This window comes from Punica granatum, chromosome 2 (assembly GCF_007655135.1).
Source record: "Punica granatum isolate Tunisia-2019 chromosome 2, ASM765513v2, whole genome shotgun sequence".
NCBI classification, from domain to species: domain Eukaryota; kingdom Viridiplantae; phylum Streptophyta; class Magnoliopsida; order Myrtales; family Lythraceae; genus Punica; species Punica granatum.
The window spans coordinates 37,990,823-38,002,430 of NC_045128.1; the positions used below are offsets into that span (position 1 = coordinate 37,990,823).

Consider the following 11,608-nt stretch of genomic DNA (forward strand, 5'->3'; position numbering starts at 1 on the left):
TTATTACCAAGAAATTTTGCACCCCTTTAATTTTTCAATCTGATTTTAAGATTTTAATTCTAACTTTTTAACTCTATTCACTACACAACCAAAATCAACTCTCCTAATTTAAAAAGTGGGCCCCATATATAAACCAACATACAATTTCATTATACTTAATTCAATTTTTAATACTAAATTCTCTCAACTATTTAATGTGTTCATTATTTTTTCATACTTTTTCTCATAATTCAATAATACAATCATTGCAATCCATTTAAAATCAAAACTCAACTCTATTTAATTCTAAAACCAAACACACCTTTGCAGTCCGACAAAATTGGAAGAAACAAATCTATTATTTCTAGCACAATAATAAAAATAATATGGAGGAAATGGTTCTCCACGTCAAACTTTGTGAAGAATTTCTAGACTATTTTTCGTCCAAAATGACCGGAATTCATTCTCCACGTGCACGCCATTATATGTTATATCATCATATTTAACGGAGCAATTAACGATTTGATAGATGTGATAAAAAGAATGAAATGTTGTGAATTTTGATGTTAAAATTTAGAGAATTAGTAACTTTTGAAACAAATTCGAAATTTTGTGTATTTCTGAATTATTATAAAAATTATTAAAATAGCCCCAGAATTTTGAGGAAAAAGAAAAAATTCGTTTGTTGCGGCTATTTGTGCTCGGCTGTCCATTTCGCCGCACTTGAACCCAATTATGCAGACGCTACTGCTGCCGGCGGCGACCTCCGGCGCATTGTCCTCGCCGGTGGTAGGTGGCTTCCGGCAACCGGGCCACCTCCGCCGGCTGCAGCCGATCCCAGTCAAATGCAGCACCTCGCTCCCCTCTCCACACTCTCTCTGTGACCTTAAACCCTACAAGTCTAATCTCTTCTCTCCTGAATTTCTCCTGTCGTCTCATCGCGGTCTCCGGAACAGAGAATCCAAGCTGTTCTTCGCTTCCTCAGGTTCTCCGGTCGCTCCCGCAAGTGACGATTCAGACAAGGCTAAGCTTTCTCAGGTGATTTTCTCCGACCTCGCGCTCTTGCTTAATGCTTCTGCTTGGTAGCCGAGAAAATGCTGGAAATGGAAGAGAAATTGGGCTTCGTCTCTGATTTTTCATCCGAAGGACGTTATCCTGCTTCTGTAAAGTTAGCTACTTTGGACAAAATTACACTCTGAGCCGTTGAACAGTTAACTTCGGAAATTTCTTGTAACGGAGCGAGTTAGGAATTGGTGTTAGAAGCAATTGGGAAACTGCGGAGATTGCATTTGTGTCTTGATTCGTGCCAATTTCGTCTCCGACAAGACTCAGATTTCCGAGGAGGATGCTGTGAAAGTGATTTGTAATGAAAATGGCTTACATTGTACCATTTGCAGCTTCCTGTGATGCATTTTGTCTTGTCAGATTAGGGAAGCCTTAAAATCAGAATGAAGTTGGGATGTTCCGGTGAAAGAGATGTTGAAAGGGGTAGTAAGGGGATAGTAAGTGAAATATCGGGTTGTGAAAATAAGAATGTTTTGTTTTGTATGATGTGCGGTGCAGGTAGCGAAAAGATTAGAGAACACTTCGAGGTACTTCAAGAGGTTGGGGAATTTAGGATTCTGGGGGCAGCTCGTGTGCACTGTGGTGGCTGCTGTTATCCTTTCGTTTTCTGTAGTAATTACTGGGAAGATCACATCACCAGCCACTTTCTATGCCACTGCTGGTGGGATTGCTGCTGCTTTCATCTCGATCTTCTGGTCATTTGGTTACATTCGGCTTTCAGAGAAGCTTCGCAAAACTGCGAATGATCCTTCAAAGGTAAACCACTCCCTCACTGTTGTAACATCAATTGGATTGTAGGGACTTTCTCCTTGATCCTTTTGTTGTACAGGCATTTTGCAGGGCAAAATGATCTGCTTGCTGGTATAAACCTTAGCTATGTATTAAAAAAATCCAAATTCGTCCACGTGCAGGGGTCCTCTGAGTATATCATGCTTTGCATGGCTTAATTGCACTAATGTTAATGTTAGTTTCCATTATCCGCTTTGCATTCATGATTTCCTCTTCTCAACTTTTGAAGGCTAGTGTATTAGAAGCCTGCAGTTCACTGTTCTTTGTTTTCCTGTAAATGCATTTGATTGTTCTGTGGTGATGGATGTCAAGTAGATAATTCCCCATATGTGTTTTAAAAAAACGTGATGATCCATACCCCTTAGCTGTTGACAGGCCCCACCTCGTGCCGATGTGGTGAAGAGTTTGAAAAATGGGATAGTATTGAATCTACTAGGAATGGGTGCTGCCATCCTTGGCATGCAAGCCACAGTAGGGTTGTTGGTTGCAAAAGCTCTCACTTCCTCAGCAAACCCTTACTATCAAGGAATCTCTCCCGGTTACAGCCCTGTTCTCGCGTTAGATGTATTCCTCGTGCAGGTAAGAAGCACAATTCCCCATGTCTTTCCAATTTTTTGTCCAAGATTATGGGCTTAATGTGATCTTCGATAGTTGTCTCTGTAGCGTTTCAGAGTTCCTTGAACTTTTTTACTGCTCATGATGCTAGCTATCCACTTTTAATTTGTAACAATGTAGTTCCCAAGATCCAGTTAAATTTTTTGATGTCACCCCTCCATCATAATTTTGAATGTTCATCCTGAAGCTGCATATTATGTGCGAGCAAAATGATGGAGATTACATCGAAAAATTTTACAGGAGTTAGTCGTCAGTCAAACAGAATAGCTTGTGCTCTGTTCTGAATCAATTTGCTTAGTGACCCAATATTCATTCTATTCATTTACTCAGGCATCAGCAAATACCATCCTTTCTCATTTCTTGGGCCTTGTTTTCTCATTGGAGCTTCTACGGTCAGTCACGGTACCTCCAACAGAAGCCATTCCGATGCCTCAAACTGCGTAAGATGCATGTTTTTGTGTTGCCAAAGATGTTTCATACTTTCGCTGTAAGGATTTTGTAGTGATAATGTACAAGCGGAATGTGAATCATTTGAATTCCGTAGTCATGTACCTCTACTGAAACAGAGTGCTTGAGCTCTAGCTTGTCTGAAGGAAGAATAGTCAATGGTTTTCAGTTATGTTGTGACATGATGTCAAAGATTACACGTGATGAGAGACAACAGACTCAGATTTTTCCAGGAGTCACGTTTTCTTACTCACAAAGTAAAGTTTCACATTGCACATCACGAAGGATGGAAAAAGCTGAAAAAATCACCATCAAGATGATGCCACTATGCTTACAAAACTCGTGTATGGGTATGGCCAGGAAAACAATGGAACAATCGAAGATAGCTCTTCAAAAATTGTGGAATCTGATGGGACTGTCTCCAACTGAAACAGGAGGCCTGAACATATCCAAACCAAACAATCTTCACACCCTGATCACTGACTGAAGCACTAGTGTCCTGCAGGATAATCCAAGTAAAACTTCAATGCTTACTCCATAAAGACAAGTTGATCTTAAGGAGAACTACGATGAAGCAACCCAGAGTGCAACAAAAATAAATGCGTCGTTCATCGTTCTCTATTACCATGTCTATCCATTTTCTTTAGTGCAGTTTTGATGCTAAAAGGTCCTAAATGACAATGGTGTTTCTCTACAAGTGATCCAAACAAAATCTATAGTCTAAGAACTAATCCCCAAACATCCTCTAAGCCAAGATTTGTTGAAATGGCTAGTGATCAGCTGACTAATATCAATTTACACAAAAAAAGAAGCAGAAAAAGGTAACTTCTAACAACAAATTGAGTATAATGAAAGACAAAGACTTCTAAGCTCAGAACCTCATACATATGCTCGAAAAATTAGAACTGTATTAATCCAAACAGAGAAACCTTTAGGGTTGAAGAAAGTAGACATGCCTATTGGACCTTCTTTGCCTTGCTTGATGGCAGTGGAATCTTCTTCAAGATGTTATCATCAATCTTTTTGTATTGCGTCTGTACAAATCTATGTATAACACACAGCTTGTCATTGACATGGTCTTGACACTTGTCGTAGAAAACAGGAACAGATAATAAAAGAATTATCCCTGCAGGAAGCAGAACATTGAACATTAATCACACGGGATCATATGAATTAAGCAGTGCCTAACAAAGTGAAGATCGTAAATTTACCTATATAAGCAAAAGTTAGGAAACTGAAGAGGCCACCAATGTAATATAGCGCATACAAACCACACGAGACCTGAAAACTTGAAGCCACCCCATCAAGGAATGATCTTCTCATAACAACAACGAGAAGAAACAAATGGGACGCCCGGAAAAATATCTAGAGATGGCCATGCCAGACCTGAGCGAAGAGTTTCAAGTTGTGATTGACTGTGATGTCTTGTGCAATGGACAGCGCGTAGTTAATCCATTGTAACAGCACATTGGTAACCTTGGTGATAGACTTCTCAGAAATCTCCAGATTAGGAAGGGCAGGCAATGGTCTGCATTCGTTTATTCGGTCAAACGAGTTCTCATTGTAAACTTTGCTGATCTAAGCGTACCCGAATAGCCTATGAAGAGTAAATTGAAAGATGAAACTGCAAGTACCTGTTGAGAAGGGAAGCAGATTTAGCCCAGAAGAAGAGTATCAAGACGAGAAGTAAGAGACCATTGGCCACAAATGTTAAGGGGTTGTAGCCATTTCTCTCGAACAGGAGCCAAACCATCTTTGCCGAGACTAGCACCGAGGACCCCCCGAACCATCTCCTCCACAGAAACACATCAGCAACTGCCAAGTAGTTTAATCGAACCAATCAAAGACTACACGGACAAGATAGAAATGATCATCTTGAATTTCTTGACGGAATGTGAAACGGAGATGAGATACAAAACCACGATTGTGATCGTAACAATGTCGGGAACAAGACTAATCTCGCAATGGAACAGACGCGATTGAGCTGAGAATGCAAGTGCAATCAACAGTCGGAAAAAAGAAACGCAATCACCAGCTTTAGAAAGACTCGCACTCGCAGATTGATACATCTCAACGGAGGGGAGAGCGAACCTGAGCCGCCGCCGAGAGCTTGATGGACGGATAGGCGACGAGGCGGATCGGATTCTCCCATGGCTACCTCTTCCAGATCAACGGTGAATTGCAGAATCGGTTCACTGTTGCAGAGAGCCCGAGAGAGAGGGGGGGGGGGGGGGGGGGGGGGGGGGGGGAATGGTCTATACGAATAATCCGTACTGACATTTGCTCTAGAGAATTTTAATTAGAGTTTACCCCCTGAAGTTTTTCATAATATCTAGAATTCCCCTAAGAGGATTTGTTTTAGTCAAAATCATCCCGCACTTTAATCAGATGTTTTCAGCAGTTCTTATTATTGTCATGATATGGGCTGCTTAGGCAGTGACGCAACCTACAGTTGAGGATTGCCAATGTTGCTAAATTATTCACCCAATCCAGTGTGTCAATGCATTTCGCAATTTTGAATGGAGAGACTCTTGAAGAGGATCTCCAAGCCATTGCCTCTCGGTATACATCGCGCATACAACAGTTCTGTGAATGATCAAGTTTTGGCAGAAAACGTTTCTAATTTTTCATTTCCTTGCAGGACAGATGAATTTATTAAGTTTCTCTGAATCACTTTCATGTTTGGGAGGAACATAAAGATCAGTTTATAAAAGGGTAAACCGACAGCTTTATACTAAATTGAACAATTACAGGCCGTAATATTCGAGGAGAGAGGGAGTATTCAGAAAGAGCTCTAACAAAACCTTCTGATGCTTGATTTATCGAGTTAAAAAAGGGTATTCAGCCCGGAGTTACATTGGCATCATCAGATTCTGCTCCGCCATCGGAAGACTCTTCTTCTTCTTTCAGGTTCTCTCCTCCTGCAGTGACTGTAACCTTGCTCGTCTTCTCCCTCTTCCTCTGCTTCTTCTTTTGGCGCTTCAATCGCTTCTTTGCTGTTCGGTCCTCCGCTGCTTTAAGCCTCTCCTCCCTTCTCCGAATAAATTCAGCCATTTCTTTCCTCTTCTGGTAGTCCACGTCCATCCTCGCAAGCCTGTCTTGTTCTTTCCTCCGCATCTGCCGATACTGTTGCAAGCAAGGGAGATCACATTATTAGTGATAAAGGAATAGGAGAATGAGCCACAATCCATGACAGATCATAAATCAAGGGGCAAAGCTGACAAATCTGACAAAGAAAACAAGCCAGTACAAGAGTAGCAGAAATAATCAATCCGTGCCCCATTATCCCTAAAACGAGACGCATTTCACTGATCGTAATCTGGGGCACCCATCTCGCAGTGTGCAATCGACATAGTATTCAGCAATCCATTGCCCCCCAACGCAAGCGCGTCAGTGCAGTATCAATTTCTACAGGATGCCACGTGCTTCCCGCTGGCCTTACCAACAGAGAAGCATCCCTCTTTGCCGGATACTCACATCCCAAGTGTCTCGTTTTTCCTCCAACGGAAACAAGCTTTCCATCAAATTTATCTACTCCATAACATCTTCTAAGAGAAGTAATAGTAGTCAAAGCTAACCACCTCAGGAGTGGTACAGCACCTAGAATTTTCTACCTTAAGCTCCAAATTCTCCTAGGCATTCTCAAAAACACAATATGCAAACTCAAAGCTCAAATCGGCCACCAAGCTGCACTATCCAATAAGTGGTTGTGTGACACTTACTAGTACCATCAAGAAATCAAAAAATGAGTCAGTCCGAGACATCGTACTTGGTCTTCAATTTCTGTTTGTGATCAACAGAATCTTTGAACAACAGCATTCTCTTCCCAAAGATCCTTAAATCTATCCTACACTAGAAATAAGTTCATCTACTGCAAGAAATACCATTGACCGATAACTGCATTCGCTATTGTCGGACAAGCAACGAAAGAATATTCTTTCTTCACTTCTCACTTCTCAACTAAACAACCTTAAGCAGCACCCTCAATATCCTCTTCACTCGTAAGATGTCGTTCTTCCTATCAACTAATCTAGTGTCTCCACGATAAATTTATTCTCCTTCAGATCTTATTTTCCCCCTCAATCCACCAAACAAGTGCCAAAGAGAAAGCCACCCCTCACGAAAGAGCAAAAGATTGCACAAAATTGTCCTTTTAACCGGCGCACAGAACGATATGATGCTAACGAGTATTTGATCAATTTATTCGACAGAAAGACGAAGTTCAGACAAAACGAACACCACGCATGGCTTGCAATCCATCTCCTGGAAAATCAAATTACCTGGTGAAAGTCGCCGGAGCCGGAACCAGCAGAGCTACCGGAGGTGTTGCTAACACGCACGGGAACGTTTTCTATGATACGGCGAAGCTTAACCTCCAAGTCCTCCTGTTCCTCTTGCAAAGCAGGCGCGGAGTACTCCACGATCGCGTTGGATGCACCTCCGCCGGCTGTCGGAGGGCGCGGCGGCAGCGCCACCGACTTGGCCGTCTCCGGTGCCGCCACGAGCTGCAAGTCGCCATCCCGAGGATTGCCCGTCGACATGGCTGCTCAAGAACCTTATTCCGATCAAAGTAATTGTCCAAGAAAGCCCTAATTTAGTCCAAGAAACTGGAAATTTCCCGTTGAAGTAGAAATAAGGGTTCGGTTTGGGAGGGGGGAGAGAGAGGTTTTGACGTACTCAGGATGTCTCCTCATCTACTCGCCATCTGCCCCCGGTGAGGGAAATCCTTTCATTCTTGCCCATGAATTTTAAATTTATATCCTTTTAGTCCCTCAACTTTACATCGCTGAAAAATGTGCCCCGAATTTGAGTTTTCGTTCCGTTTTGCACGGCGACCCTAATCTTGGGCATGGATTCACCTAACCCAGCACACGACTCCACGAAGATCTTTCGACCACGCCACTCTGTTGTCCCCCTTTAACACAAGTCTCAGTCCAGCGGCAGCCAGGACTTTGATCTCGGCATGTCCCGCTCAATCTCCTATTGTCTCATAGAAATTTTGGGATGTTGGAATTCTTTCAAACTTCAAAACTGGTTTACAAACTCATCGGGGACGGGCCAAGACGAATTGTGGCCTAAAGCGAAGTTTCAAAGTGGATTCTTCCATTTATTCAATGAGATTTAGTATATTCTATATAAAATTTATTTTTTGATATGCAGAATTACTAATGATGCATTTGGTTCACTGTAATGTAATAAGCCATGAATTAATAGAAATGTAATATAAATTAATGTGTAATGGAATTGAGATTACAGATAACTCGGTTAGTTTGTTTGGATGTAATAGGGGAAAAGAGGATTTCAGTTTTGAAATTTCATTTAAGAGAATGTATAGAGGGAGTGTGGACAAAAATACGAAATTACCCATCCTATGCAACTACAAAGACCAAAATGCCCCATCCAAAGTTCGTAGAAAAATGTTAGGGTAAAGCAAAGGGTTAAGATATGTTAAGTTTGAATTTTTCTTGGTGGATGTGAGAAAAAATTAAAAGAAGGGATAAATATAAAAAAAGTATTTGAAGGTTACAGGAAAATGCTGAAAATGGAGAATAGCAAATCTGACTGGACTGGAGAGGTGCTTTTTTTTTTTTTTCCTGGGCCTATAAGGGGAATGATGTCGGATTGGGAATTTCGATTCTGAGCCCAAAAAGCCTTCCCAAATGAAGGAATGCCAACTCTGATGGAATGGGGCCACAGTAGCTATTCCTTGCGCAAACATTGCTCTTCGGTATGCATGCGGAACAAATGGTTAACCGAGCCAGCCGAGGAAGATGAAGGTTAGCTCACAAGCCTGGTAGCCACACCACACCACGTCTCCGCCATACAGTCCCAAGCAGCCCGAAAGGTTCCTTGGAGTAAATCGGTTCGGTAATTTCCAGCTCATGTTCCCGAAGCCTCTTCTGTTATTGACTGTGTATTCTTGACGGGTTAAGTACAAAAAAAAGTAGATTATCTACATGCGGCATACAATTTTATTTACAACACTTGAATGTCGGTTTTGTAGTTAAGAAAAGGAAACGAGAGACCGCTTGCTCTTCTCGTGTTTCCTGTCATGTTGGCCTTATGGATGGCAGCATTCTGGGAAAAGTTGGAATAGAGAATTCAGTTGGTCGGAATTTGAAAACGGATTGGAATTAGAGATTTCTAGTGGAAGAAATACAGTTTCATTTGTCGTTGCATATGCCCAAGTTTTATTTATTTTTATTTTTTTTGTCGAAGACTTTGCAAAGTATAATAGAGGGACTGGGGAACGGCCCAAGACGAATTGTAGCCTAAAGCGAAGTTTCAAATGGGTCCTTCCATTTATTCAATGAGATTAGTATAATTCAATATAAAATTTATTTTTCTAGGTTTTGAGATGCAGAATTACTAATGATACGTTTGATTCACTGTAATATAATGAGTCATAAATGTAGTAGATATGTAATGTAAATTAATATGTAATGGATTTAAGATTACTTATAACCTGGTTTATTTGGTTGGATGTAAGAAGGGAAAAGAGAATTGCAATTATGAAATTTGATTTAAGAGAATGTGTAGGGGAGCGTGGACAAAAATACAAAATTACCCACCCTATGCAACTACAAAGACCAAAATGCCCCATTCAAATTTTGTAGAAAAATGTTAGGGTAAAGAAAAAGGCTAAGATATGTTCAGTTTGAAATTTTCTAGAAGGATGTGAGAAGAAATAAAAAAAAAGAAGAGATAAATATGAAAAATATTTGAAGTCTACAAGAAAATGTTGAAAATGGAGAATGCCACATCTGATTGGACTAGAGAGATTTTTTTTTCCTTGGGCCGATAAGGGGAATGTTGCCGGATTAAGAATTTAGATTCTGAGCCCAAAAAGCCTTCCCAATTGAAGGAATGCCAACTCTGATGGAATTGGGCCACAATAGCTATTCCTTGCCAAAACATTGCTCTTCGGGATGCATGCGGAACAAATGGTTAGGCGAGCCAGCCAAGGAAGATGAAGGTTAGCTCACAAGTTTGGTAGCCCCACCACACCTCCACCATACAATCCCAAGCAGCCCGAAAGGTTCCTCGAAGTAAATCGGTTCGGTAATTTCTAGCTCATGTCTCCGAAACCTCTTCTGTTATTGGTTGTGTATTCTTAACAAGTTAAGTACAAAAATATGTAGATTATCTACCTGTGACGTACAATTTAATTTACAACAATACTTGAATGCGGATTTTATAGTTAAGAAATGGAAACGAGAGACCTCTTGCTCTTCTCGTGTTTTCTGTCATGCTGGCCTTATGGATGGCAGCATTATGGGGAAAGTTGGAATAGAGATTTTTGTTGGTCGGAATTCGAAAACGGATAGGAATTAGAGATTTCCAGAGGGAAGAAATACAATTTCATCTATTGTTGTTTATGCTCAAGTTTTATTTATTTGTTTGTTTATTTATTTATTTTTTTTTTGTCAAAGATTGGCAATTTAACTCTTATCAATGTCAGACTAACGCCATAAGTGGGCTAGAACCATTATAGAGTCCGAATTTAAACAACACCCTCGCTCTATTTGAAATTCCCTTACATGGCATAATAATTCAAATCATTGGGGAAGAATTCAATTGAGTTCTGCTGTTTAGATTACAAAAGATACAAATAAATAGATTGAAAATACAAGATTTTCACTGGATTTGAAATAAGGCAAAATCAACAAGATTTTACCATAATTGAGTTCAATCAATTGTTTTACGAGCTTAATTTTAGATGTCAAGTCCTTTATAAATAGATTACTTCATTTTAAAAAGCATTCCAAACAATACTTATCCAATTCATTTTGATTAAATCAATGAATATTTCAAACAACATAATTCATTTATAAATTGAATTGAAGCGAAGCGGAGTGGTGTGAGATGAATTCAAACGGTTTTTTTTTTAAATAAGAGTTTATTGTAAATGAGGAATCACAGAAATTAGTGGGATTTGTTGTACCCGGTGACACAAATGCCAAATTTGGATGATCATGATAGGCCCGTGGGTCAGTCCAAAAGTTGTCGGGGGCTGTATTTATAACTTCTAAAATGTCCGGGTGCTGAAATAAAATAATTGCCATTTTCTTGTAGATATATATATATATAAGAGTAACATAGTGTTATTTTTGCTAGATAAAATAAAATAGTATCCACCAAGCAACTTCCTTAACCGCTATGAGCACGATAAGGAATCCAACGGCTTAAAATTGAAATTATAAAATTATAAAAATCTCCATAAATTCTCCATTTCCCGAGATTTTAGTGGCAGCACATTCTTAAGGGACAGCTTGAAACAAACTTAACAAATCAACAAACCGACTATGAAAATATTACCGGTTCGCTCCCCCGCCCCCCCCCCCCCCCCCCCCCCCCCCCCCCCCGACTTATTATTTTACTATGATATGATGCGCCTTTAATAGATTGAATTGAATTGAATCAAATACGAATAGATAGGATCGATCACACATACATTTAACTTTTGCTGAAAATGATTTCCATGACTGTTGCCGCTCTTATCTAGCAAAACTCCTCTGCAACTGAATTCAAACGTCGTGACAGTCAATATAACGATGATCAGCATAAGTTGCGCGAGTCTTATTAATTACGTTACGTGTCGTAGATCTTTTGACAACATTAGAAATAATCTTTTTCCCCGATATGTATGGAGTAAGCGTACATTTTTGCCTAATGTACATATTTTACGAACGCATTCCTCCATAATAATTTA

At 40.1% G+C, this 11,608-nt stretch overlaps 3 protein-coding genes across 4 annotated transcripts; 1 reads left to right on the forward strand and 2 right to left on the reverse strand.

Moving 5' to 3' along the window:
• Positions 1 to 648: 648 nt before the first annotated feature.
• LOC116197073 (protein TIC 21, chloroplastic) lies at positions 649 to 3,077 on the forward strand. Its single transcript, XM_031527091.1, has 4 exons — positions 649 to 1,017; positions 1,543 to 1,800; positions 2,209 to 2,412; positions 2,779 to 3,077. Exons 1-4 carry the CDS (start codon positions 715 to 717, stop codon positions 2,890 to 2,892), a joined length of 879 nt encoding a protein of 292 aa, XP_031382951.1. The 5' UTR covers positions 649 to 714; the 3' UTR covers positions 2,893 to 3,077.
• On the reverse strand, positions 3,048 to 5,121 carry LOC116197074 (reticulon-like protein B11). 2 transcript variants are annotated; one of them, XM_031527092.1, is made up of 6 exons: positions 4,987 to 5,121; positions 4,530 to 4,710; positions 4,282 to 4,423; positions 4,107 to 4,176; positions 3,852 to 4,021; positions 3,048 to 3,394 (listed from the first exon to the last, which is right to left on the reverse strand). In XM_031527092.1, the coding sequence occupies exons 1-5, from the start codon at positions 5,045 to 5,047 to the stop codon at positions 3,852 to 3,854; spliced, it is 624 nt and encodes a 207-aa protein (XP_031382952.1). In that variant the 5' UTR covers positions 5,048 to 5,121; the 3' UTR covers positions 3,048 to 3,394. The 2 variants fall into 2 exon arrangements, with proteins under 2 accessions (XP_031382952.1, XP_031382953.1); XM_031527093.1 differs by having other exon boundaries at positions 3,825 to 4,021.
• A 474-nt stretch (positions 5,122 to 5,595) lies between these two features.
• Positions 5,596 to 7,590, reverse strand: LOC116193695 (PRKR-interacting protein 1). The gene is made up of 2 exons (XM_031522438.1): positions 7,176 to 7,590; positions 5,596 to 6,021 (listed from the first exon to the last, which is right to left on the reverse strand). Exons 1-2 carry the CDS (start codon positions 7,434 to 7,436, stop codon positions 5,737 to 5,739), a joined length of 546 nt encoding a protein of 181 aa, XP_031378298.1. The 5' UTR covers positions 7,437 to 7,590; the 3' UTR covers positions 5,596 to 5,736.
• Between the last annotated feature and the right edge of the window lie 4,018 nt (positions 7,591 to 11,608).